At 39.8% G+C, this 26,992-nt stretch overlaps 1 protein-coding gene across 1 annotated transcript in view; it reads right to left on the minus strand.

Annotated features, from left to right (window-relative positions):
* Window positions 1-1,249: 1,249 nt before the first annotated feature.
* NALF1 (NALCN channel auxiliary factor 1) overlaps window positions 1,250-26,992 on the minus strand; it is a 729,871-nt gene continuing 704,128 nt past the window's right edge. The window contains 1 exon segment of the mRNA XM_027776194.1: window positions 1,250-3,312. Coding sequence (XP_027631995.1) covers window positions 3,023-3,312 — 290 coding nt within the window. The 3' untranslated portion in view covers window positions 1,250-3,022.

Consider the following 26,992-nt stretch of genomic DNA (forward strand, 5'->3'; position numbering starts at 1 on the left):
GCCGTTGCCTGGATAGCAGAGCCGACCCCAGGAAAGCTACCTTACTTCATCACACCCGTGGGAAAGTCATGGGAAAGCAGTCACACGTTGACAACAGTAAATACCTGGCACAAGGGTCATTCTTCTATGAGGATAAATGAATATGACAAGAAAGACACCCTTTCGGAATTGCAGAGCATTCCAACTCGGGCTTACTCGGAGAGAAAGGGTTCATTCTCTTTTTCTCCCCGCCATCCCCACTTGACCTAAATTGTAATTTTACATTTTTAATAAATGCAGTTTTGTTTCTCCCAACTTTTTAAATCTCCTTTTGAGAAGTTTACCTTGCAAGTAAAACAATCTGTTTCCGTTTCCTGTTTGCTGGTTGCCATTCTCTCTAATCTAAAGCTTAAACATTGGCAAGTGGAACCTTTCAACATCCTTATCTTAGAAAATAATTTCAATCTCAAGAGATATTGAGAAAGTAAAAACCACCTTTTTAAGAGATATTGTTTCTCATAATTTTGCCCAGAGTTTAGAAAGAGTCACTTTCTGTCATCCCAGTGGGTTGAACTAGCTCCATAAGTGTACATCATTTTCCTGCAAGAAGGGAGATGCCTTTGGCATGAAGAGAGCAACAGAGAAACATCCTAGCAAGGGAGTGAGGAGTGGCCTTCCCACAGAAGAGGTAGATAAAGGTCCTGGGAAACTTCTTCCTGAACATTTACTCAGCGTGCTCAAGAGGTCAGTTGCACAAGAGGTCACCCAGTGAGTGGCTTCTTCCTGAGGAGACTCTGCCTCCTGCCCCAACCCCATTGAAGTCTCTATCCCATCAAATGTCAGGACTATCAATGGCTCATTTCTGCAAGTGCTTTACAGTCAATGATTCAATGCAGCTAATCTGCCGGCCACCAAGCCATTTACTTGCCCACTCCGGTCCTCAGGAAAGCACCATGTTTCCATAAATTAGAACACAACTCTCTGTGTATAGACCTGTGTGCATATATACTTCATGCACGTGTAGTATATATGTGAATGAATTGTCATTTGCAGGAAATATAATTTAAAAAGGGACAAAAAGAGAATTTTGCATTTTTAGGTTTTTTTTTTTTTTGTATTTGTGCAGACCACTTTAGGATTTTCAGTCTCAACAAAACACTAATAAAACAAAGAATCTAGTAAAATATTTTTGCACGTACTGCTAAACAATTCTAGCAATTTTATTAAGCAATACTTTTATTATTTTTTGAATATTCTTAACAGACTGGAACAAAACAGTTTTTATTCAAAACAAAATATGCATACTGTACGCATGTCGCAGGGTTAAGTATGATGCAGAGGTTAAAGTCTGTTTAAACAAAAACAATGCCTGGGGAAATTTCATAGCTATAAAGTTAATAACTAAATTTTGTTCACTAAGAGGACCTTTTCTATGGATTTCCTTCATCTCCCAGCCACACAGCAAACTTATCTGAAGTGCACTTCCCATGTGTAGTTAGAGAATAGGAAGGAATGTAAAGTTTTTTTAAATTGTTTTGTTTGTTTGTTTGTTTTTTTAAAAACAGCCCTTATTAACTCTTCCTTCCACTGATTCTACAGTAAACTCATAAAAAGCCTTTTTTAGAAAGCAAATTCACATACACTCAGCAGGTGAAATGTTCCCACAAAGGAAAAAAAAATACAAACAGAGCGATCAGACATCTCTTCTTTTCCTCAACTATCTAGAGCATGTCAGAGTGATAAAGTTTTTGCAGTTTAATAAAAATGGCTGATCTAGTTGTTTTTGTTTGTTTGTTTTTTTGTTTTTTTGTTTTTTTTTTAAAGAAGTTGTTCCTCTGTGATAATGCAAGGTTGCATACACGTTATTCTGGAATCATCTTAAACCATATATTGGGGAAGTATTGGGATAAAACGGTGTATGGTGTGTATGTTGCAGACACTTGAGCTCTTCTAGTAGCTCTTCCACAACAATACAGAGGGAAACAAGTTTGAGTCTGTGTCTTCGGTGTCTCTGCTCCCGTGACAATGGCCAAAATGTGCTCCTGAAATTCCAAGGAAAGCCGACCTCTGTCTTCATGAGCAGGATGGTCTGAGTCCCCACAAACTGGTCCTGGATGGCTGCTCCTATCCAACTGACCAGCAAGAAAGGACTGGACCTCGGGGATGGGAATTGGAGCGACACAGTTCATGATAATTTTTTTCCTTTTATTTTGTTTACAACATAAAGATGTGTTAACTGTCGGATTCCACCTATTATGGAGAGCACTTGTTTGTTCAGCTAAATAGGGACCTCTGCCAGGCCCCCTGGGACCCGCTCAGTTTTGGGTTTGTGCCACCAGGACTCAGAGGCCCACGCAGGGTGCACACCCATTCACTGTGGTTACACAGACAGAAGCAAGCGGATGTTGTCTGCTTAGGGGACGAGAAGGGGTCGGGAAGGAAGGGCCAGGAAGGGCATTAGTTCCGTGGGTAGAAGGGAGACTTAGGGATTTTTTTTTATTGTTATTTTTCATTGTTTTCTCTTTTTTTTGTCTTTTTAACATTTTTATTATTTTTTTGTTGTTGTTGATTTTTGCTATACCATGAGGTCATAGCAGTCATTCCTCTAATAGAAACTGACAGGACATAAAGACAGAACTATTTGATGAACACACACAATGACTAGAAATATATATATATAGAGAGAGAGACAGTGAGAAGACTTAGTTTGCCTCTGAGAAACCATCCCCCAAATAAATCCTGTATAACAAGTGCAAGAAAGAAAAAACAAAAACAGAAACAAAACCAAGTAAACCCAAACCGAAAAGAAAGCAAATAAAACCTCCAAACATTAAAACACAGTGTATAAAATGGTGTGAGAAAGTTGAAGTCACTTGACAGCCTTTCAGTCAATAGAAAGCTGCGGTGTGTCCTTGTTTGGATTCAGGTCCATCTTTTAAAATGTTACCCCAAAGGCCTTGCAGAAGTAATGAGAGGGTCAAAGCACCCAGTCTGTCTCCTTGGGCAGCAGCTGCTGTTCTCGCAGGGGCGACTCTCCGGGGCGTTATTCCTCATTGGTTGAGTTCTCCTCCAGCGTGGTGATGCCTCCCAAGGTCAGCCCGGTGGTGTTCTGCGCTGCGGAGGCCGTGAGCATTGTGTGCAAGAGGATGAGCACGAGGACGCAGAGCTTGAGTCTGCTGTTGCACAGTCTCGTGGCCGACGAGACCGTGAGCGCTGTCCTGTGACAGGAGTCCTTTTGCTCCACGGCCCCTTTGGGCGGCTTGTTTGCTCGCTCTTCTGTCCTGATGTCACAGCATTCTGGTTCATCATTGGTTAGAAAGGTTTCATAGAGCCCTGTGGGAAGAAGAAAGTAGAGGTGAAAAGGCAGGAGGGACAGAGATAAAGGAACTCAGCAGATGGGGCTGTTACTTTAACATTCTGATCCACAAAGCCTGACAGTCTTAAAGGAAAGTCAAGTCAACACAATCTGGATAAGCGGTTACCCACAGTCTCCTATCAGTACTGTTAGGCTCCTCAGTGTGTTCTTTTACATTCCTGCCAGCCATGCCATGGAACTTCTGGGTTATGAATACAGAACAAAAGGTTTCATTAGGTCAAAATCAGAACATGTGGTTCTGGATCAGTTCAGAGACCATCCTTTTCTTTAACAGAAATGCAATCAAGCAATGTAACACGTAAGCTAATATTACACAGTTAGGTTAAGTGAAATAAACAATAGATTGCAATGTCATAGCTAGTTTCCTGACTGCTCCCTCTAACACACCTCATGTCTACAGTCCTAGTCTTAGGAATGAGCAAACTGTCTACACCTATGCATCCGGGGGACGATCAAGTGCCTTTTCTTTATTTTCTAAGTATTTCTCTTACTCTTGCATTTGCCATTCTATTGAAGGCCGACTGAATCGAATAACTATTTCTTTGCATGGACCACTGCAGTAGGAATCTGCCCTTCGAGGTCCCCTCTTCCAACCCCTCTCCCACCTTTGCCTGTCAATGATTATCTGATGATCTTTCCACTAAATTTCTTTTCTTTCCCCCCTTTCCTCTCTTCCTCTGAAGATGCACATTGTCCTAATTTTAAAATTGATAAATGCATAGTTTGAAAACTTTTGTAGTGGTGAAATGTATAAACAATAGCTGCTTATCTATAATCTTTCTAATATTGTACCTTGCTATATTACAAATAATATTTTTATAAAGCTGTATAAACCATTATGTACCTCACTAGTTTTCATTTCATGGAATTATTTCCCCAGTGATGTCAGAATAAAGCTTTTTACATAACTTTTGTCTAAATTTCTCATGCTTGAAAACTGAAAACTAGGAAAAACAATAAAGCAGTTGTTAGGATGGAGCTTTTATTCATTTTTTTTTTCATGCAAAGTGCTTAGCTCACTACCTAACACATAGAAATAACTTGAAAATGTTGGCTACTGTTAATAACATTAGTTATCAATCGTGCCTCATTTTCTCTGCCTGTGTAGTAAAATCTAAAGACCTTTCCTCTCTCTCCATATTCAGTGCTCAATGCCTCAACCATTCTGAAACACTGGCCTTTTCTGGAATATCCACATCTGCCACTAACCCAACTGTTTACTCTTCAGCATTTTCTCTATTAACTTACATACTTAATTTTCATTTATCCTTCAAGTTCGGCTCAAACGAAACTGTGTGAAGATGCTACTCACACTCCAGGACTGCTAGTGCATTTCACAAAATTCTCCAATAGAGCAATTACATTTTTTCTGTTAATCACATTTGCTTGTTTGGGGTCTATTTTCTTACTCATCTAATAACTTTAAAGCATGAATTATATGTTTTTGTTTTTTCATTCCCATTATGTAGCAGAATGCTTAACAAAATAGATACTTAATGTGCATTTATTATACAAATAAACTCAGTATATCTATTAGTTTAATTAAATCAATCTATTAAACAATATACACTTCAATCTTCAGTTTCTTTTAAAGAAATGACCAAGATATCCTTATAATGATGCTTACAATATTCATTTCTTCTTAGGCATTCAAAGGTAAACTTCACTTTCGCCTAGGTAAAATATGGAAAAAAAACTGAATTAATGAGATCGGCAGCTTCGACATTTGCACTGTATGATACGTTCTTTTTCATATGATACCTCACTGGTAGGCTATTTATCGTAGCAAATGTTTTCCAACACTATATTCTGCAATGAAAAGAGTTTATGCTAAGAGTATAAAAACAGAACCCGAAAGGCCATTTAGATCAACATTGAGAATGCTAACGATCAGAATATGTTTCACAACTTCATCTAAATGAGAAGGTCTCCCCAGGTTTCTTCTCTCCAGAAGCTGGCTTGCTGCTTTACAACTAAAGTCACTTCAGAAAGAAGAAGGCAACTCACTCAGGCCAATTAAAGAACACTTCCTTTTGACAGGTACAATTGCCATTCTTTCTGTTCTCTCCAGCCATCTTTTTAACAACAAATTTCATTCAGAGTTACACATGCACATATATTTAAGATAAAATACTCCCACTGGTATTGCAGAAAAAAATTATTTCACACACACACACACACACACACACACACACACACACACACACACACACACACACACACACACACACACACACACACACACATACACACACATCTCAAATTCTTTTTTCCGAAAGGCTAATATTTGCACCTTTTCCAGCCATTTCTGTGTTTAACTCCATTTCTGAAAATAATGTGTTTTACACTTTTATGGTCTTTTCACTTCGTGACCTCATCTATAGACCCCCTTCTAGCAAGTGCAGGGATAAAACATTCATTCTCCTCCCTCCAGAAAATACGCCTCTCTCCAAACCACCACCCACTCCTTCATAACTAGTAAGTCTGCTATTCCATGTTCTCTTCATTGGGGTGACTTCAACACAACTTCTCCAGTCATGTTGTAAACGCCAGCTTGCTATTTTTATGCCACTGTTTTTCCTAGTGCTAATAATTACCTTGTCATGTTTCATGTACCTCTCTTCCACCTCTAATTCACTGCCTGCTGTTTCAGCTGCCCAGGGTCGTCTTGGTGTGTTTTCGTCTACGATACTTTCTGTATCTATCTAAACATCTCAGGCATGTCATCCCACAGTGGAGCCTGGAGGTGACAGCCCTGCTGAGGTGTCTGGGTTGCCAGTGCTTCCCAGCACAGGAGGAAATCACAAATGCACACCTTCCCATGTAACAAACAACGGGGGAAAAAAAAGAAAAAAATATATACAAGGCATCTTTGTCTCTCATAACGTGCATTATGAGAAAACTATACATGAATTTTAAAATTTTTGCACCCAAGTAAATGTATCATTTAATCACGTTTGTCCATGAACTTTCCGAAATACCCTCCTACATAGTAACCATAAAATGAGAATAGTAACTTCAAAAAAGCAACATCAGATGACAAAAAGAGTTCCTCGAAATTAAAATACAAATATAGAAGAGAAAAACTCAAAATTATTACACACCAGAATTGGGTGCTCTAGGGAGACAAGACCAATAGGATCTGTGTAGCTACACCAGGTGGGGAGACAGGCTCCTGCTGTCCAGATGGGTTTCTTCCCTGCCTGACACTCGGGAGGACTCCTGCTGTCTCGCTCCTGTGTCGGATTTATTTCTGTATTCTGTGTCCCCTCTTTCTCATTTTGGGGCCCACTAGGTACCTCCAGTATCTTCAGTAGGAAAAACTCATGGGTGTAAATTTCAAAAATACCATGTGCCAGATAAATGTGGTTTTCCTACATCATATTTAGTTGATTGTGTGGCTGGTATGGAATTTTAATTAGAAATGGATATCCTTTGGATTTATCCAAAGATTACTCTCACATTTTGTTGTTAGACCCTTGAGATCTACTCTTTAATTTTATTGTGTCTTCTATTTCATATCACTCCTTTTTGCTCTCCTTTCTGGAGAATTCAGAGAGTTTTAGTGTGTGATGGTTAGATCTTGGTGTCACCTCAACTGGACTGAGGAATGAATACCTAGAAGAATCATGACTCTGAGTGTGTCAGACCCACTGGTTCTGTCTCCTTAGAAAACCCTATTACACCCTGTAATTTTGAGTTTTTCTCTTTTATCCTATGTATTTTAATTTCCTGGAACTCTTTTCGTCATCTGAATGTTGCTCATTTTTAGAGGTTTTTGTCTTAGGGCACATGTGCAGAGAGAGAAAGAGAGATAGAGACAACGAGAGAGAAAGTGAGAAGTTGCCTCCCGACCCAGGGGGGATGGCCACGCCACAATTCCTTCTCCTCCATTCTTCTCCCAGGACCTTGGACAAATGCACATGTACACCTGGCATGATTTTTAAGCCACAGGGTCCAGGATTTGAAATGTGGTCAGACTTGTGGGAGTCCAGCATGCAACTGCTACACTATCTACTGGCCCAAATGTTGCTTTTTTGAAGTTGATGCTCTCATTTCATAGTTACAATATATAGAAGAGTATTTCTAAAAGTTCACAGACAAATCTAATTAGATTATGCATTTACTTTGGTGCAAAAATTTTGAAATATGTGCATAGTTATTTCATTGCACTTATTTGTGTACTGAACTTCCAAATATGCCTCATATATAATTTTTTCTCTTTTGTCTCTTGTTTGTCATGTAGGAAGGTTGTGCATTTGTGATTGCCTGCCTGTGTTTGGAAGCACCGGCAGTCCAGACACCCAAGCAGGCCTGTCGACTAAGCTGCACTGTGAGATGACATGCCTGAGATGTTCAGATGGAGAATCTTTCACAATTCTGTGTTTAGATTGATCAGATTCCCCAGAAATATCGATGGAATAGCGTCCAGCAGGATAAAAACCCACCTGCCAGAGTTCTGAGGCCCACAAAAGCAGAGAAGCTGGGAGGGAGCGGTCTCAGCTTTGATGCTCAGTGTGGTCCTCCTACCCTAGCTCCTCCTGGGGTTGCTCAGCCCCACAAGTCTCTTTATCATCTCCAAATGATAGCTCCTTCCTGAAAGAAATATGCCTCCAGTTCTTCTCTGGGGTGAGGGTGGGGCACGGGGTGACTGCTTCTCTCTGCCCTCCTTGTCCTCTGCTCTGGAGCATCTGAGGATGTCCGTGTGCGCCTAGAGTCCTCGGTGTAAGTCTGGCTGGCTGTTTTCTCTGCCACTTCAGCATTAGCATTTCTAGGCTTCAGCAAATTCTTCAGTGTGCATCAATTTTCTCTCTTGTTTCTAAGAGGTTTAGGTTGTAGTCTCTTAATTTATTTTCCTGTTGTTTAAGATTTATGCCTTAAACCAATTTCTTTGTCAGGACTGTCTGGAAAACCTTACTCCTTATTTTCCCCATCATCCTGCTCTGTCCTGATCTCTGAATAAGCAAGAACACACAGCCTTCTCAGGCCACGCTTTCTTCACCATGTGCGGTACACACCAGGGTGCATCACCCTGAGGCCTCGGGGGCCTGGGAACACTAGGTCGTTTAGCCAGGAAGGCTGCCTGGAGCTGGCTTCTGCTGGCTGCTGCCCTCCAGGCACTGCCCTGGGCTGAAGGGAGAGTTCCTGGGCAACACCGTCAAAGGCTGCAGGGATTCCCTGGTCCACCCCACTTGACTCAAGCCAGGGCATCTCGGTAGGAACATCCTAGCTTTTTCTTTTTATTTCTTATGTTCTAAATTCTCCTCCCCTCACCCCCTCACCACCCTCAAATGCTGTTTCTGAGAGTCTTTGCCCAAAAAGTCATCCACACACAGATATTCTGGTCAAGGTGGCTCCCGAGGAAATCCACCTGTAGCTGCCGGCTCTCCTTGACATCAAAGAACCCATAAGAATGTGGTCCCAAGTCAAGTGATTTCTCAAACAACAACGTCATACAAATATGGTGGGGATTGGAGATAGAAAGAACAAAGGCAATTCGAGATAGTGAAATGCTTTCTGATCCATTTTGTTTATGAAGTGTCCTATTTGAAAAATCTAGTGAGTAGATATCTGGTATTTGACATTTCTTAATAATAATAATTATAATAATTAGTATATGTTCTATTACCAACCTCATGTAGTGTTGGGAAGAATTAGACGATACATACAAACTATTTAGATGAGCGCACGATGGATGGTAAAATCTCTCATGTTGTGTTGCGGATAAATAGCTGAATCTCAACTCATTATTAGGAAGAGTTTAAAACAACATATAATTCGAATATTTTTCTGTTTTGCAATGAGTCTAAACCATTCATAAAAACCTTATTTTTCACAGCTCAAAATGCTGATTCAACCATAGCCATTATAATATTATGTAAGCATAAAAAGTCAAATATTCTAAGGAAATCCTTAGAATAAACACAACAATAAATATAATTCTTCATTATCTAAGTAATTCACCTTTTACTATATTTAAGTGCAGACATACATGGGACTAATTATTCAAATGTTAATATTTGACTAGTAATATATTAAAGAATTTTTTTTACAAATATCTGATTATAAAAGCTTTAAAAACAGTATCATAAATAAAGGGGAAAATTACAGAATAATTAGACTTTGTTAGGAGGAAAAAAAAGGAAAAAGTACTAGAATTTGTTTTTCTTATATTTTTTTTTTGAGAGGTTTTCACTGTAGGGCGCGTGCGCTCGCCAGACAGACAGAGAGAGACATAGAGACAGAAAGCGAGAAATCACCCCCCAGGGGGGATGGCCACGCCGCAATCCCTTCTCCTCCATTCTCCTCTCGGGATCTTGGGCACGCACGCACACGCGCCCAGCGTGTTGTATTTTTTATTAATGCAGAAACACACATAAGCACATGTATACAGTAAATATGCACAAACATACACATACATGCATACATATGTAAGTACAAACACACATGCACACACATATGTAACATATATTTATATATAAATATATATTTTGAGATTTTATTTTGCATTTTTCTTTGACTTTCTAGTATTTATTTTATACTTTGCCTATACTATGTTACCAAATTAGATTATATACATAATATCTATATATTTTATAAATAGATATAAATAATATATATAGTTACAGTTTTAGAAACAAGGCATTTTTTTTCAATTTGCTGGAGATCAGGTACACTTGCCAAAGAGGGACAAAGAGACAGAGAGGGAGAAGGCGAGGGAGAAAGCACCTCCGCATGGAAAATGTTAATGCCATAAGTTTTCTCTATTTCTCCATCCTGTTGGGATTTTGGGCATGCACACACATGTGCCCAGTGAGTTTTCTAAGCCATCAGAGCTGGGATTTCAACCTGGCACTCGGCTATGTCGAATACAGTTTTCTTAACCACTAGGCAACAAGATCAGCCTAAAATATAGCAAATTTAAAATATCTAGAACAGTTTACATTTCACGGAATTGGTAAGACTTTCGGGATATAATTTCTTGAAAGTAATTTCCATAATTTTTTCAGTACCTTTCATATTTATTAATCCATCAAGATTGTTTTGTGCCAAGTTCAATAGTTTACATTTCTCCAAAAGCCACATGAATATAAATGGTTTGATATTTATTAATATAAAGTTCTATATAATAGCTTACTTTAAAACTCTTAATTTATCTATATGTATCTCCCTCCTTGTCATTAATTTTTACTTCTTTTTATTTTGGAGACTTTTTTTTGCTACAGGGTACATGCACTCACCAGAAAGCCAGAGAGAGAGACAGAGAGACAGAAAGGGAGAAATCACCCCCCGGGGGTGGGGGATGGCCACACCGCAATCCCTTCTCCCCCATTCTCCTTTCGGGATCTTGGGCACACACGCACACACACCCCTCGTGAGTTTAAACCACCAGGTCTGGGACTGGAACCATAGTCGACTACATGGGAGTCCAGCCACATAGCCATTATGACAATTTCAGGTCCCTATTTCTATTTCATCTCTTTTTCTGGTATTTAAGTAGATTCATAAAGGTTTTTTCCCCAGTTTCTCTTGGTTTATCAAAGATACAGCTCTTGAACATTTCAGTATTTATTCTGTTTGTTAATGCATCAATTCGTTTTACATTAATTCCTTCTTTGTCTTTAATTTTCTGTTATTCTTTTTCCTTCCAGTGACAATTGAGTTGAATATCACCTTGCTCACTTACATTAATTTTTTTCTTAAAAAGTAAAACACTTATTTATTTATTTATTTATTTATGGAGGTGCAGGTAACAGAGTCCTCCACCATGACCCATCCCTAGTCTCAGTCAGTCCATATCACTGCATGAGCACATGCCAGAGGTGCACAGGGAGGGCCCAGGACATGAACTTGGGACCTTCTCATGTAGATCTAGTTGTGTTACTACTTGTCACCATCTGGACTGCTTTTGCTTTAAAATTTTATCTGAGAATGACCCCAGTCAATTCTCCTATGTTTTTGTATTCAGTGAATTCACATATTTTGTTCTTGCAATTAATGTTCCCTTTGTATCTAAATGGCTTGATTGTGGGTATTTTTTTTCCATTTTGCTTTAATTTCAATTGTTAGAAATATTTTATAAAAGTGTTTATTCCTAATTTCAAGTTTTATGTGCATTAAATTCAAGAATGTGACCTTGAAAAAGTTTATTTTCTCAATTCTTTTCTGTTTCTTTGAATAAAATCCCGCCCCCTCCTTTTTTGCCAATGTTAGCATTGTCTAACCATTTTCAGTTTCTATTTGTATATCTTTTTACTTATTCAGAATGTCGTCAACTGAGAAATATGTATTTTATAAATATTTATAATTATTGTGATTTATATATTTTGTCATAATGTCAATAGGCATATTAAACTCACATTTTCATGTTTCACTAAACATTTACTATTTTTTTTATTGCAGATGGTACATGCACTGGCCAGAGACAGAAAGAGCTAGAGAAAGAAAGCACCCCCAGTATGGTGTGGTCATGCCACAATCCCTTCTCTATTTCATCATCCTGTTGAGATTTGGGTCATGCACACTCATGCACACATGATTTTTAAGCTGCTGGGGCCAGGATCCAAACTACTGCCAGCCAAGTGGGATCTGGTTCCCCTAACCACTAGGCTATGGGGCCAGTCCAGCATTTACTATTCATCAAGAGATAGTTACAATCTTCGTTTGTTCTTATAGAGTATAATTTTTTGTTTGTATTTGTTGAGGTTTTTGTTCTTGCTCTGTTGTTGTTTTGAATGTTTGTTATTAATGTAATCCCTATACAAGACATATAAGCACATTTATCCGATATATCTTATACTATTTTAATTTTTGTTGCTTTTTTCTATACTTTTTTCATTATATATTTCTCTTTACTGTGTTCTAAGAGTTTCACAATGACTGAAACAGAAAATGTAATCCATTTAAATTTACTGTCAGACCTGTAGTGCTGGCTCTTGCTTTCATCATCATGTAACATTTAGGACATTTAAAAACGTTTCTTCATCACTTCTCTTGTATCCCATTATTTGCTATGTGTACATATTTAAATGCACATTTTTTCATAATTTGTGAAATTTACAGCTATTAATTCTATTAGAATTTATCATTTAAAAACCACTCACACTTGAACCTATCTATAATTATCAGAGTCATTAGTGAAAAAAATTTAAATTTCACACTTTCAAATCATCCTTTATCTTTTTGTTACAATCAAATGTTTAAATCCTTATTTTCAAATTATTAACATTTTATATCTTCCATTTCATTAATTTTTAATGATTTTTATGTTATTTTACTTCTGTCTTTTTTTTTAGTTTGTTCTAAAGTGTACTTTTTTAATTTATTTTTTTAATTTCACTTTTTTTTATACATTCAATTACATCTTTTAGCTTACAAAGTGAATATTTCAATAAGTCAACATTTCTCTCTAGTCCAGTTGATTAAACTATAAGTTATCTTCAACAGATAATACCACATTTCTTTGTCCCATTAATGTTTTACCTCCAAATTTTTCTTCTAAATGTCTTTCCTCAGGCCCGACTCTTTCATGCACACTATATCTGGTATTTACAGCCATTTATTGTGTTTGTATACCCTCTAGTCAATATTCAGAGACTATTTAATTGTAATAAACAGAACTCCATGGGAAGCAATTTAGGTAAGCAAAGCAAAACAAAATAGGTGATGGAGGAGTATCTGTAAAATCTAGTCCTATGGCCTCGCAGTTGAGGTTGGTGCATCCCACATAGCCGAGTGCGTGGCTGGAGTTCTCGTCAAGGTGACTTGAGGAACATGCTGGACACATGTGTGTGTGTGCCCAGGGTCCTGGAGGGATGGAGTGATAGAGGAGGAGAGGTTCCAGCATGACAGCGATCCCCGTATGGGGAAGCTTTCTCCCTCTCCCTCTCACAGGCTCTCTGTGTCTCTGTCTTTCTTTGGTGGGTGTATGTGATCTCTGGCCAAAAACAGAGAACAAGAAAGAAAACCCCAAGCCCATTTAATGAAATACAAGGCCATGGCCACGTGAACAACCTGAACAGCAACACTGGGGAAGGCACAATGGTCAGAACGGAGGGTGCCCTCCTGCCTGGGTGGAGACACACGCCTCGTTCCATCTCCGCTGTCACCTCTCCGGGCAGGCCACCTTTGCTGTTTTCACAATATGTGGGGCAGACACGGTTTCAGTGTTTTGTTTTCTCATTTCAATGCCACCAAGGAACGCCTGGAATTGCTAGGTGGCAATGACAAGCTCCTCCGGAAATGAGTGGAGTTGGCTGTTTTGATTGTTCTGCCTCAGTCTGATCAACCCTACCAGGAAGGGGTTCTCAGACAGCCAACTCTCAGGCTTTTCCTCCCCAGTCAAATCTGATATGTCTTTTCTCTTGGACCTTGTACAATATTTCTGTTACTCTCTGAATTTAAGAAGATTTGAAACTTGATCTAATATCCATTTTGTTTGAATGGGAGAACTATTTCCATATGACAATGAAAGTGTCCTTAAATGTAAAAAAGGTATTTTCTATTTTTTCTTTGGTGATTTTTTTTTCTTCAGCTTTTCTATTCTGTTCCCAATTTACCACATTCTCTCTTGTCACTTTTATATTATGGGTCTTGGCCTTAGATCAGCAGCTAAGAGAAAAGTATGAAAGAGATTCTCTTTCACAGATGCAGAAGTGACCCACTCTGCTGACACCTCGATCTGCCCCTAGCTTCCAGAACAATGAGAACATATATTTCTATTATTTTCAGCTGCCCCGCTTGTGGCAGTTTGTTACAACAGTGCTAGGAAGTTAATATACTATATAACCACCTTTGAATAGAGACATTCCTCTGCCTCTCAAACAGCCGGAGTGGTGCTTCCCTTCCTCTGTTCTTTCCTCAGTGACACCTCCCCACCCTAGGGGATGCTGTTTGGAGTAATCGGGACCCAGGGCTCTGGTACTCTAGCCCAGATCATTTCTACCCCTCTGTAGTTTTCTCTGTGTTCTATCTGATGCTAGTTGTGGTACAGTCCACACCTCATCTTAGTGCTGCTTGAGCTGGGAATAAGCTCTCATGCCTTCTGGGTCTCAGACTGGTGAAACCTGAACACCATGAGGCTCCTGCACAGCTGCCTAGACTGCTCCTGATGCGCACTGGCCTAAGGAGGCCTTAAACAACGCTTCTCAGCTCTGGACAATTTCCGTAACGTAGGAGCCTCGTGGAGTAACAGAGCTGCACATTGTCCCTCCAGTGCGTCCGCACCGCTTTCTTAGGCAGAAGACCCGTGTGCTCTGAGGTGGTCCCACTGACTCGGAGGACACTCCTTAGTTCCCTTTATGTGCATGGGCCCTTTCTGACTGTCGAGTGTCCTCCTGTCTTTCACCATTTCAGTGGAGTCACACGCGGGACAGTCAGCTGCCTCTGTTCTTGTCACTCTGACTTAAAACATTTTTCTTAGCTGGAATTGTCAAAGTTACTAAAGATAAGACGAAATGGTGACTTTTTACTTATACCCATCTAGGATAACTTAATCGGAATGCATTTTCCCAAGTAAAGGCACAACTATTTTAAAATAAACTAGAAAAAAAAGGTCATAAAATATTATATGTGCATGGAAACAAAACCTCAAACAATACCAGAGATATAAAATGAAAAGTAAAAATTGTCCTTCTTTCTCCCCAAAACTAATATTTTCCAGGGACAAATACTTTCGATACATTTCAACTTGTTTTTCTGTTTGTTTTATTCTGTTTCTGAAATTTTTGCTATCATTCATGTGTGCTCACCAGAGAGACAGAGAGAAAGAGATGAGAAATCACCCCCTGGGGGGATAGCCATGCCACAGTTCTTTCTCTTTCATTCTCCTCTCAAGATTCTGGGCATGCATATATAAGAGCCTAGCATGAGTTTCAAGCCACTTGGTCCAGGACTTGAACCGTGGACCATGTGGGAGTCCAGAGCCTTAAATCTTATTCCATCTGCTGGCCCCAATGGTTTGCTTTTATGTCAAGAATAATTACCTTCTTCAATCTAAAGAATATAGTTACACATCTATTTGTAATCTAATTATTCTGGATTTTAATCATTTAACTTTTCTCCATTTAAAAAGATAAGTTAATTCAGTTCATTATAGCTCTCTCCTAGCCCATTATTCTGCAGATTTCACCAGTCATTTCTAACTAAGTAAATTTCTAAACTTACTACAATGAATTTTTTATATTTTTTGTTGTATATATTAATTTTAAAAGTTGAAAAGAAAAACAAGATCATTAGGAGTTCATTTGTCACATGTGGATGGGACTTAGCTCTCTCTCTTTCTTCTCATTCTAAGTGCATGTGCTCTAGCATGACTAAAGAAAACAAATTTAAAGGGTTCAGTAACATCGTGCAAGTATTTCATATATTAGCCAAAATAGTCTAACTTTTTATACTTTATTAATTCATAAGAACCATGAAAGTTTTAGTCTTACATATGATTCATGATTTTCTTGCAAATTTATCCTGAAGTTCTAGTTATCTTTCATTTTGTATTTACTCAGAGCAAAATATCATATCTTTTTTTCTGTATCACTGTCATTCAGTTTCATAATCATACAATTGCTCCAATAAACAGGTTATTTTTACTGCACAGATATTACCTCATGATTTATTTTTACTCTACCACCACCATTGGGATTCTATGTTGTCCTGTTTATTGGATTACTCTTTTGTTTAAATCAAGTACAATTTTATATAATGTTCAGCTATGATAGGTGCAATTTAAACTTTCAAGAGTATGAACATTTAATTTGGGGAAAAAAAACCTTCATTATTTTCTGGGTATAGGATTCCAAAGTCATAACTTTTTTCTTCTAATAACTTGGGAGACATTGCTTCTTTGTGTCTTAGAGTTCAGTGTTATGGGTAATTCATTCTATTTGTGGGTCCTCAAATTCTTCACCCAATAAAGCATCAACTCAACGTGAAATGATCTCTAACTCTCATCAATTCAAAGCCTCCAAATCTCATATCTAAATCACTTAAGTATGGACATGATTCTGACATAATGCATCCAGAAATGAATTTCCTCTCCATCTGTGAAATGAGAAAGAATGTTATCTGGTCTCAACATACACTGATAAAACAGGTCCTAACGAATAGTTAGACATTCTGCTTCAAAGGGGGAAAGTGGAAGGAGAAAGATGTTACCAACCCAAATACAATTTGAAATCCGGCTGCACACACCCCATTAGTTTCCAGGTCTGTGAACAATCCTCCATGGCTCTCAGCTATACCCTCTGGATTTACAACTCTTCCTCTGAGTTCATCTTCTTCTTTGTCTTGTCCTTTCTTTTTTTAATGGAACGTGTTAACAGCATGTGTTTTCCTCTGAGTAGTTTCATTAGCACATTTTCTGCCAATAGAATTTTGGTAATCCAATAGTCTTTTTTCATTGTATCCTGTTTCTGTCTCTTTCAACCCAAGGTAGCAATGCTTTTGCTGATATAAAATTCTCAATAACTTTTTGAAATTCTTGCCTGTGTCACAGGGATTCACTCCATTAGACAAGAGGCTTCTTCATGGATCTTTCCCAGGTAATCTTTTCTCTGTTTTTGACTACCACTCAGTTGGCTGGGGAGTGCTCTGAGTTACATTTCTAATCTCCTTAAAGAGTTTTCTTTGTAACTCCATACTCAGCTTTTCAAGCTTTGAGCTACTAGCATAGGCTGTACAGTCACACTCATTAGTTTCTCTAGATAAGGTTTTGCTGATAATAATCTCTTTAACTTGGTATCTTTCACCATTTTGTAGGCTGAGATTTTTCACAATTATCAAATACTGGGTTTGCTGTTCAATGGTTCTCTTATCTTTCTCTAAAACAGTTTGCCATAAATAGCAAGAAGAAACCAGGCTGTACCTTCAGCACTTTGGTGAGAAATGTCTACAAGCTAAGTAGCCAAGTTAATCACTTACTATCTCTATTTCCATTCAATTGCAGGATGCAATTCTGCTGAGCTTTCTGACACTATGTTACATGCTTCCAATTTCCTTTAAAATATACTTCATTTCTTTCTGAGTTTTTTTCCAGGCCTTTTTAATATGCACCTATTTATGAACTGGTCTATTGGAGAAAACCTGGGGATTTTTATGATGACCCTTCAAAATTTCCCAACCTCCTCCACTGTCTGGTTTCAAATCTACTTCCACATTTCTAGGTATTTGTTAGAATGACATTTCAATTCTAGTACTTAAACTTGTATCCATTTTCTATTGTTTCTATAACAAGTTGTAACAGATATAGTGGTTTCAAATGGAGTAGTTTTTGTTTGTTTGTTTTTGATCAGAGGTTTTTGCTATAGGGCATAGGCCCTTGCCAGAAAGACAGAAAGCAAGAAATCACCCCCTGGGGGATGGCTGTGCCATAATCCCTTCTCCTCCATTCTCCTCTCAAGATAGTGGGCAAGCATGCACGTGTGCCTGGTGTGAATTTCAAGCTGCTAGGTCTAGGACTTGAACCACAGTCAACAATGTGGGAGTACAACATCTCAACTTCCATGCCACCTACTGGCTTTTATGCTAAGAAATCTTTTTAAAAAGCAGGGGGAATGTTACTTGTGTATAATAGAACAAGTGTTCGATTAATGAGAGGAGACACCAAGGAATAATGCTCTAATGTTTTCCTTGAGTTGTAAGGAACTCTGCAATGAATTGGACATTTTAAATCACAAAGCACACAGCTGAAGCCTGATGGTAAAATGTGATACAGGTACATTTATCAGGAGGACATGCATGGTCTCCAGAAAGGGATGCATGCTTGCTTATGTAAAGGTCCCTAAGAGCCAAAAGCTAACTGAATTAGATAAAATATATATGGATCTGGAAAAAAAATCATACTAAGTGAAATTAAAATCAAAGGCTTACAATAAAATCGCAAAGACATTACCCAGAGATCTTACTCACTCATTAAGACCACAAGCTAAGTCGAGGAATAAATGGGGTTTTTGAAATGTCCTGAAGCTAAGTAGAGCATTTCCTTAACCAATGTTCCTAAAGTTTTCTGGTATTTTACTAGGAGAACAAAGACTGTCTGCAACCAGAGAGAATATAGTCTAAACAGAAACCTAAAACGTGCTGTTAAATATCACATTTCACATTGTTATTTTTCCCTAAAATGGTTATAGTGAAATTTTTATGTGAAAAGTTTATTCTAAGAAAGTAGAAAAGAAAAAGAAAATTAATGGAACAAGAAAATGTATGCTCACCAAATACATCATTTAATTTGTCACCCATCCTTAATGAATTATTTGAGGGTTTTCTTGACCATTGAGCTTTATAAGAGAGTGTATAGGAAGCCACGTGGACTTCTGGAGAAAGGAGCAGAGTTCAAAGCAGTGAGTGGTGTCAGGCTACAGTTGCCATATCCCCTCTTCCTTACTCTGATAATTTACCAAGAACCACGGAATCCAAGTGGAGACAGCGAGAAAGCATCTATTGGGAAGGGATCCACATTGCCACTCCTTTTTCTTCCATTCCAATGAACCAGCCATGGCTGCAACAAACTTTCACTTTTCAAATTGGTTTGCTCTCACAAATGAGGAGGGTGTTTAAAGAATTCCATGAAATGCATCCAGGAAATCAGAGTAAATTAAGTGTCCCATACAAATCCACATTACAGGTGGATGTGGAAAAAATTGCATCATTCTCACGGATGTTTCTGCAACTTTGTGTTGAGGGCCAGAGAGCTCAGCATTGGCTGCCGGAGTAGCCATGCAAAGAAAACTGTATGTTTCTTGCTGAGAACGTTACTGAGTATGTTTTAGCTCTGTTTATTTTTGTTATTTTTTGCGGTGACATGGCACTACGGGGCTCACATATTGTAGATCAGACTTTTTCAAAATTAGGCATCTTGGGTAACTACAACTCTGCACAGAAAATATTCTCAAGAACAGGAAACTCTATAAATTATTCTGTGGCTGCAGTATTTCAGGCCATTTGCTGTAATTGAGGAGACAGTATTGCTAATGCTTTGATCCATCAACGTATTTAGAGTACGGATAACATTTCCTGCTTTTGTTTTTAAGAAGAAAAGCAGACCTTCTGTGTAATCCCAGAACACATACAAACGTCTGTCAAAGTCTGTGCATACCCATGCTTTCCCAGACCCACGTCAATGGCCCCAAGGCATGTAAACACCTCGTAAATAGAAGCCAACTTCAAAACTATGCTTTATTTTCAATTAGCTGGGAGAAAGTTATTTTCCTAATTTGATTCACCAGTGTTTCAACCATTACATGTTAGGGAAAAAAAACAGTTGTTTTCACTCAAAACAAATGTTAAAGCTCAAGTTGGTAATACTCTAAAGGAAAGTAGTCTTTTTTTTTTTAGAAAGAGATTTATTTTCAGTGGGGTACGTGTGCATGCCACAGGGACACAAAGCAAGAAATCACCCTACAAGGGGAATGGCCACCCCAAAATCCCTTCTTATCCATTCTCATGGGATTTTGGGCATGCACACACATGCATCTGGTGTGAGTTTAAGCCTGTGGGTCCAGGACTCAAACTGTGGTTGACTAAGTGGGAGTCCAGTGACATAACCATGATGCTATCTGCTGGTTCCAGGAAAGTAGTCTTTTAAAGAGAATATGCTAGAACAGTTTATAGACCAGATAAGAATATCAGTCTCAATATTTTACACTTAATTTTGTTTTTTTTTTAGATTTTTGTCATAGGGAATATGCACTTGCCAGAGGGACAGAGACAGAGACAGGAGAGGGAAAGTGAGAAATCACCCCTTGTGGGGATAGACATACCACAATCCCTTCTTTTCTATTCTCGAGATTTTGGACATGCATGCACAGACACCTACCTAGCATGATTTTCAGGCTGCCAGATCCAGGACTTGAACTGTGGAGTTGGCTATGTGGGATCCAGCACCTTAATCATACCTACTGGCCCAGTTAACATTAAAATTAACCAAAAGAAAATTAAATAGAATAATTAGTTACCTTGATTTTTCAGATTTGAATTCAAATGATTTCCAATAGTTATTATTATTATTATTATTATTATTTTGGCTAGAGAGAGAGAGATTTTAGCTATAGGGTGCATGTGCTTGCTGGAGAGACAGAAAGCGAGAAATCACTCCCTGGCGGGGGGTGGTGGTGGTGGTGGTTGCCATGCCACAATCTCCTCTCTTCTAGTCTCCTCTCAGGATTTTGGGAACATATGCACATGTGCTCATGGTGAGTTTCAAGCCTTCAGATTCGGGGCTTGAACCTTGGTCAACTATGTGGGAGTCCAAATATGTAACCATTATGTCATCTGCTGTCTGATTTCCAATAGCTCTAACATCCAAAGTGCAACAGTCAAATGAAAGTGAAGTTATATAAGATATAATTTTCAAATAGAAATGATGGGCCCAGCCCATAGTGCAAGGATTCAGAGCTGCACCTTCAGAGCCAGGTCCCATGTGGCTCAGTAATTTCTGCCCTACGAACTTAAAAAGCACATCAGGCACTTATAGAAGTAAAAATCACAAGAGGTGGAGACATGGAAGAGAAGGGACAGTGGTCCAGTCACATCCCACCAGGGGCTTCCTCGATCTCTGTCTCTCTCTAGTGAGCGCATGTGCCCTTTGGCAATACAAAAAAAAGAAGAAATGACAAAACTTTGGGAGTAGTGACGCTGAGAGCAGGCAGCTAGGGTTGTGGGGTGTAGAGTAGGTTCTTTTGAGAGGATGTCACTCAATGGGATTGCATACTGCCACTGAAGACAAAGTTATCTGATAGTTGCATATTTTTCACTGACGGATGGAAAAGAATCATTAAGTTCATTCAGATTCTAGCATATCTGTTTCCAAGATGGCAAGTCTCAGGCAGCATGTTCATTGTGTATTTACCTACTTAGAGCCATGTAGAGCTGCATTAAAATGATTTATCTCATTCAGTGGCACCTCCAGTTATTTCTCTCTCTGGCTTCTCAACTGTTGGCCTCTATGGCCGTTTGTTTATGCTTATTATTGAAGACAGAGTCGATGGAATTTTAACATAATACCATCATTGCTCACGAATTCTAAACGATGAGTTTAAAGTGGTGGAGAGACAAATACCACATTTTTTCCCCCTGAAAAATCAGAATTAAAACTCAGTTACACTTCTTAGAGAGAATTAGAATATCTGTTCTTCATAATGACCAAAAAAAAAAAAATCATTTTTACAATAGTTTAGGTACCTCAAGTCTTTCTGCAGGTTACTTTTTTTTTTTCCCCCAAAAAAACTATCTGGAAGAGTTGAAGGACCTATTAAACTGAAAAGATATGAAGAAAACTAAACACGAGTTTGTGAAGTACATGTGTTCTAGAGGCAGTTCTGGAAGTTAGTGTATTGGGAAGTTGGTTCCATGGGCCCCCTCCACTTGATAGTTACCAGTCTGACATAGCAATCCTTCCACTCTACGTGACTCATGCAGCTCCTTTACACTTCCTACAAGATGCAGAGATACCGGAAAAGAAAAATGTGTGTGAACGATGGAGAAAGAATGACAGAAAGAAGTGGGGTGCAAACAGTGCTGGCTGAGCACTGTCTGTGAGGAGCCAGATCTCACACGCTGACTGTGGTTCAAGTCCCAACCCTGGCAGTGTAGAAAACAAGATGGGGGAATGTGCATGCCCACGTCCTGACAGGATGGGGAAACGGGGAGGGAGGACTGTGGTGTGGCCATGTCTGGTGAGGATTGACTGCCTTTCCCCATTTTTCTGTCTCTCCTCTCTCTCTGGTGAGTATGTGCACTCTCTGGCAATACAATTAAAAAAAAAAATGAAAGGGAAGAAAGAGAGAAAGAAAAGAAAGGAAGGAAGATCAAATTAAGAATTAGAAGCGGGACCAGAAGTTAGTGTAATGGCTGTGTCGCTGGACTCCCAACGTAGTCAACTGTGGTTCAAGTCCTGGACCCAGTGGCTTAAACTCCTGCCGGGCACCTGTGTGTGTGTGTGTGTGCCCAAGATCCCATCAGAAGAATGGAGGAGAAGGGATTAGAGCATGACCAACCCCCCTGGGGGTGATTTCTCGCTTTCTGTCTCTCTGTCTCTCTGTGTCTTTCTGGCAAATGTGCGTGCCCTATAGCAAAAATTGCTCTCTCTAAAACAATTATGAGCAAAAGCTTCTCCAAAAAAAAAAAAAAAAAAAAAAAGAAAAGAATTAGAAGCAACCTAAAAGATAAATTTCAAATTTCATGCGAAAAACACAAGCAGTATTTAAATAATTAAAAATAATAATTATGTGGAAGATTTTACTTATAACAAGGAAATATAAAGTTATCACCAATATCCACAAAGGAGCAATGTCAAACATGCTGGTGAGAATCTGTAATTATAACATGCTGAGATTTGGGTTTCAAATATCAAAAGGCTTAAACTTTTGCATGCCTTTGACCTTCCCACTCCAATTCAAGGTATATTTTTAAGGAAATAAATAACAAGTGCATGGAAATAACTATGTAATATACGTAATATGTATATATGGTCATAGTAGCATTTTTATGTAAGAAAGAAAAATGAAAAAGTCCTGTAATTAGTAAAACACCTGAAATTATATTATACTCATATACGGTGCTGTTACATGGACATGACATTATTTAATGAAACACGATTGATGTTAAATAGTTCCATCTTCTTCTTGGTGGTAGATTATGATTTTCTTTTGCTACTTATCTGTACCTACTAGTTTTTGTAAATGGTAAGCATACATTTTAGTGGAAATAACTTTACAGAAAGGATGCTGTGGCTTATTAGGAGACTTGATGCAAGTGGTTCGATCTTGGGAGAACAGTTTTTACTGCATAGAGTAGGTAGCACACAGCACCGTGTTTAGAACGAGGCTGGTGTGTGAGACCATCACTAACAAGGACAACAATGACAGCAAGGCCTGCTTGGGCTCCTTGCAGCCCCTTACCAGTGGAGACCTGCTGGGCAGCTCTCACGGGTTTTCTTGGTCTCACTAGTAATAAGGACACCTAGCGTAGTGAGCAGCAGCTGTTCAGTTTCCAAGACATCCATTCCCTGGTCTGGGAAAAGCACCCAGATTTTATCCTGGGGCATAATCTTCCCTAACTCAATGGTTGTAGACCAGCTGAAGGTAATCTCACCCCAACCCCAGGCAGGAGACCCCAGCTAGTGCATCCATTCCCTTGCTACCGTGGTGGTTTGAGCGTGACCTGCAACCACAAGACATCTGTGCAAATTTGGGGGAATGACAGGAGTTCTTCCTGCTGCAGTTCCTAAATTGGGAGGTTGAAATGAAATAATCAGACAAAGTGAAAAGTAGAGTTCAGAGATCGGGGACAGGGAGAAAATTAGAATTGTGGCTAGAACTAGACAAAGGGAACTATGTACATAAATCTTTATCTGTACCTGAGCTCTGCATTTGGTATACTACACATGTTTCTCTAACTATCAAACATCTACCTATCTAACGGACAATATACCCTGATGTTGCTCTCTGGACTTTTCCATTATTTGAACCTATGGATTGTCTTCTTCTGTATAAGTCAGTTTTAGTTTCTGCCATTAGTAGGGACCTTGCCAACATACCTGCTTTCTTCACAGAGAGGCCATGATAATAAAATGAATCAAAGTGCATCTTAAGTTTTGGCTGAATGTCTTATACATACAAGTACTCAGAATTGGTGACTATTTACCATGTTAGAAACAGAGGGCGTGCAGTGGTATAACATGATGCTCTGTGAACCTCACCAACCCAGAGAGGTTCTGGGTTCATGTCTGAGACCGTTCTGAGCCCATGGGGTTACTTGTGTCCATGATCCAGGGTTTGCTGAGGCTGGAGGTGGACCGTGGCATTAGAACTCTGCTGGAGGTGCTGATTATCTCTGTCTCTCTATATCTCTCACTTATAAAATTAACTTTAAAAATGTTAATAACACCGGGAACCAGCAGTTAGCGTAATGGCTATGTCGCTGGAGTCCCACGTAGTCGACCGCGGTTCGTGTCCCGGACCCGGGGGCTTAAAACTCACGCCGGGCGCGTGTGCGTGCGTGCCCACGATCCCGAGAGGAGAATGGAGCAGAAGGGATTGCGGCGTGACCATCCCCCCTGGGGGGTGATTTCTCGCTTTCTGTCTCTATGTCTCTCTCTGTCTGTCTGGCGAGCGCCCGCGCCCTACAGTGAAAATCTCTCAAAAAAAAAAAAAATGTTAATAACACCGGGAACCAGCAGTTAGCGTAATGGCTATGTCGCTGGAGTCCCACGTAGTCGACCGCGGTTCGTGTCCCGGACCCGGGGGCTTAAAACTCACGCCGGGCGCGTGTGCGTGCGTGCCCACGATCCCGAGAGGAGAATGGAGCAGAAGGGATTGCGGCGTGACCATCCCCCCTGGGGGGTGATTTCTCGCTTTCTGTCTCTATGTCTCTCTCTGTCTGTCTGGCGAGCGCCCGCGCCCTACAGTGAAAATCTCTCAAAAAAAAAAAAAATGTTAATAACACCGGGAACCAGCAGTTAGCGTAATGGCTATGTCGCTGGAGTCCCACGTAGTCGACCGCGGTTCGTGTCCCGGACCCGGGGGCTTAAAACTCACGCCGGGCGCGTGTGCGTGCGTGCCCACGATCCCGAGAGGAGAATGGAGCAGAAGGGATTGCGGCGTGACCATCCCCCCTGGGGGGTGATTTCTCGCTTTCTGTCTCTATGTCTCTCTCTGTCTGTCTGGCGAGCGCCCGCGCCCTACAGTGAAAATCTCTCAAAAAAAAAAAAAAATGTTAATAACACCTGTAATAGTGGCAGTGGCATAAATATGCAGCAATGTAGCCTAGAAACTATGCATTAACACTTCAGGCCTTTTATCCTTTGGGAAACAACCCGTTGCAATCCAGGGAGCCTTAGTTTCTCTGTACTCTGTTTTCAGACTGTGAGTTTGTGATGCTCAAGCTCTGCATACTTCTGGTTGTCCTTTTCACCTCTATGCTTTTTGTAATACAGCACATGTGCTGTTTTCCAGCTCGTATTTCTTCAATTTGTTTAGGGAACCTGTGCTTCTTAGTTCACATCTATTAACCCTCTCGTTTTTGTTTCTGTCTTTTAGTTTTTCTGGCCCCCCATCCCCCATAGGGCACTTGTGCTCACCAGAGGCAGACAGACAGAGAGTCAGAGAGGGAAAGAGTAAGAAATCACCACCCCCCAGGAGAGGTGGTCATGGCACAATCCCTTCTCCCCCATTCTCGTTTTACGATATTGGGCATGTATGCACATGTGCCCAATGTTTTTTTAAGCTGCTAGATCTAGGACTCAAACTGGAGAGTTGGTCATAACCACCATGCCACAGGCTGGCCCTACCAACCCTCTTTGTAACACCATTACCCAGAACAATGTCCAGTACAGTATACAGTGGCAGGCAAAATGACGCCCTTTCCAAAAACAAGCTGCACTATAATCCCCAGAATCTGGGTATGTCTTATGGAGCATTGCAAAAAAGAATTAGGAGTTTAGGTGGGACTATGGCTGCTACTGGCTGACCTTAAAATACAGAGATTACCCTGGATTATTCGGGTAGACTCATCCAATTGTACGACCTGCTAAGATGGGAAGAGGGCAGCAGAAGTAGAGGTCAGGGAAGTGTGATGGCCTGGCCTGGTGGCACAGCTGCAGCTCACTGCACTGCAGTGCTGGAAGCCATATGGCCAACTATATAGACTCAGGTCCCTGGGTCTACCTAGAAACCTGCCAGTGTATGTCAGTGTGTGTGTGTGCCCAAGGTCCTGAGAAGCTACAGAGCTATGAGAAGGGGACTGTAGTGTGACCAGACCTTGTCAAGATGGCTTCTGTCTCCCTCCATCTTGTGTACACACATGCACTTTTTAATCATGATTTATTTTTTTATCTAAAAAAGGAGAGAGGTGAATGTACGAAGGACTTTTCCACGATCACTGCCTGAAGATGGAGAAGGGGGTTGCAAGCCAAGGAATGTGAGTGGCTGCTAGAAGCCAGGAATGATCGGCAGCCAACAGTCAGCAAGAAACGGGAATGGGCCACATCGCAGCACAAACTGAATTCTGTCAACAATCTCAAAGATTAGAAACAAATCTCCTAGAGCCTCCATAAACAAACAGACTCTGCAGACACATTGATTTTAGCCTGTTGAGATCTGTGTTGAACTTCTGACCTACAGAACTGAGATAATAACTTGTGATTTAAGTCACTAAGTATGTGGCAGTTGGTTCAGGTAGCAATAGAATACTAAAACAGTGGCTATTTAGCAAATGTTTCCTGCATGAATGAAAATTCAAGAGAACATACTCAGGGAGCAAGGAAGCACAACACACTTACCGGTATGGAAAACATTGTGAAGGACAGTGAATATAAATGGCTATAGATTCACCATATTCATTCCATAAATGTCTCCCTAGAACAACAAATATGGCAAGTGTCTTAAAATAAAAGGAAAGGAATCATTTATAATCCTCTGGAGGATGAAGAGAAATGTCAGCACCTCCCTCTATAAAATACAGTCCTGGTGAAAAGGTAGAAAGAGGACCAGATTGGTGGGCTTGCTGGCTATCTCCTGTAACCTAGCTGGAGAAATAAACTCCCTTTGTCTCCAGTGTCTGTCTCTCATTTCACTGACCACAAGAAGCAGCAGATGGGCTTACTTTGCCGGTAACAGAGTTAGAAGACGCAAAATGAAAGCAGGA

Source organism: Tupaia chinensis, unplaced genomic scaffold (genome assembly GCF_000334495.1).
Source record: "Tupaia chinensis unplaced genomic scaffold, TupChi_1.0 Scaffold000644_1, whole genome shotgun sequence".
Taxonomy (NCBI): domain Eukaryota; kingdom Metazoa; phylum Chordata; class Mammalia; order Scandentia; family Tupaiidae; genus Tupaia; species Tupaia belangeri.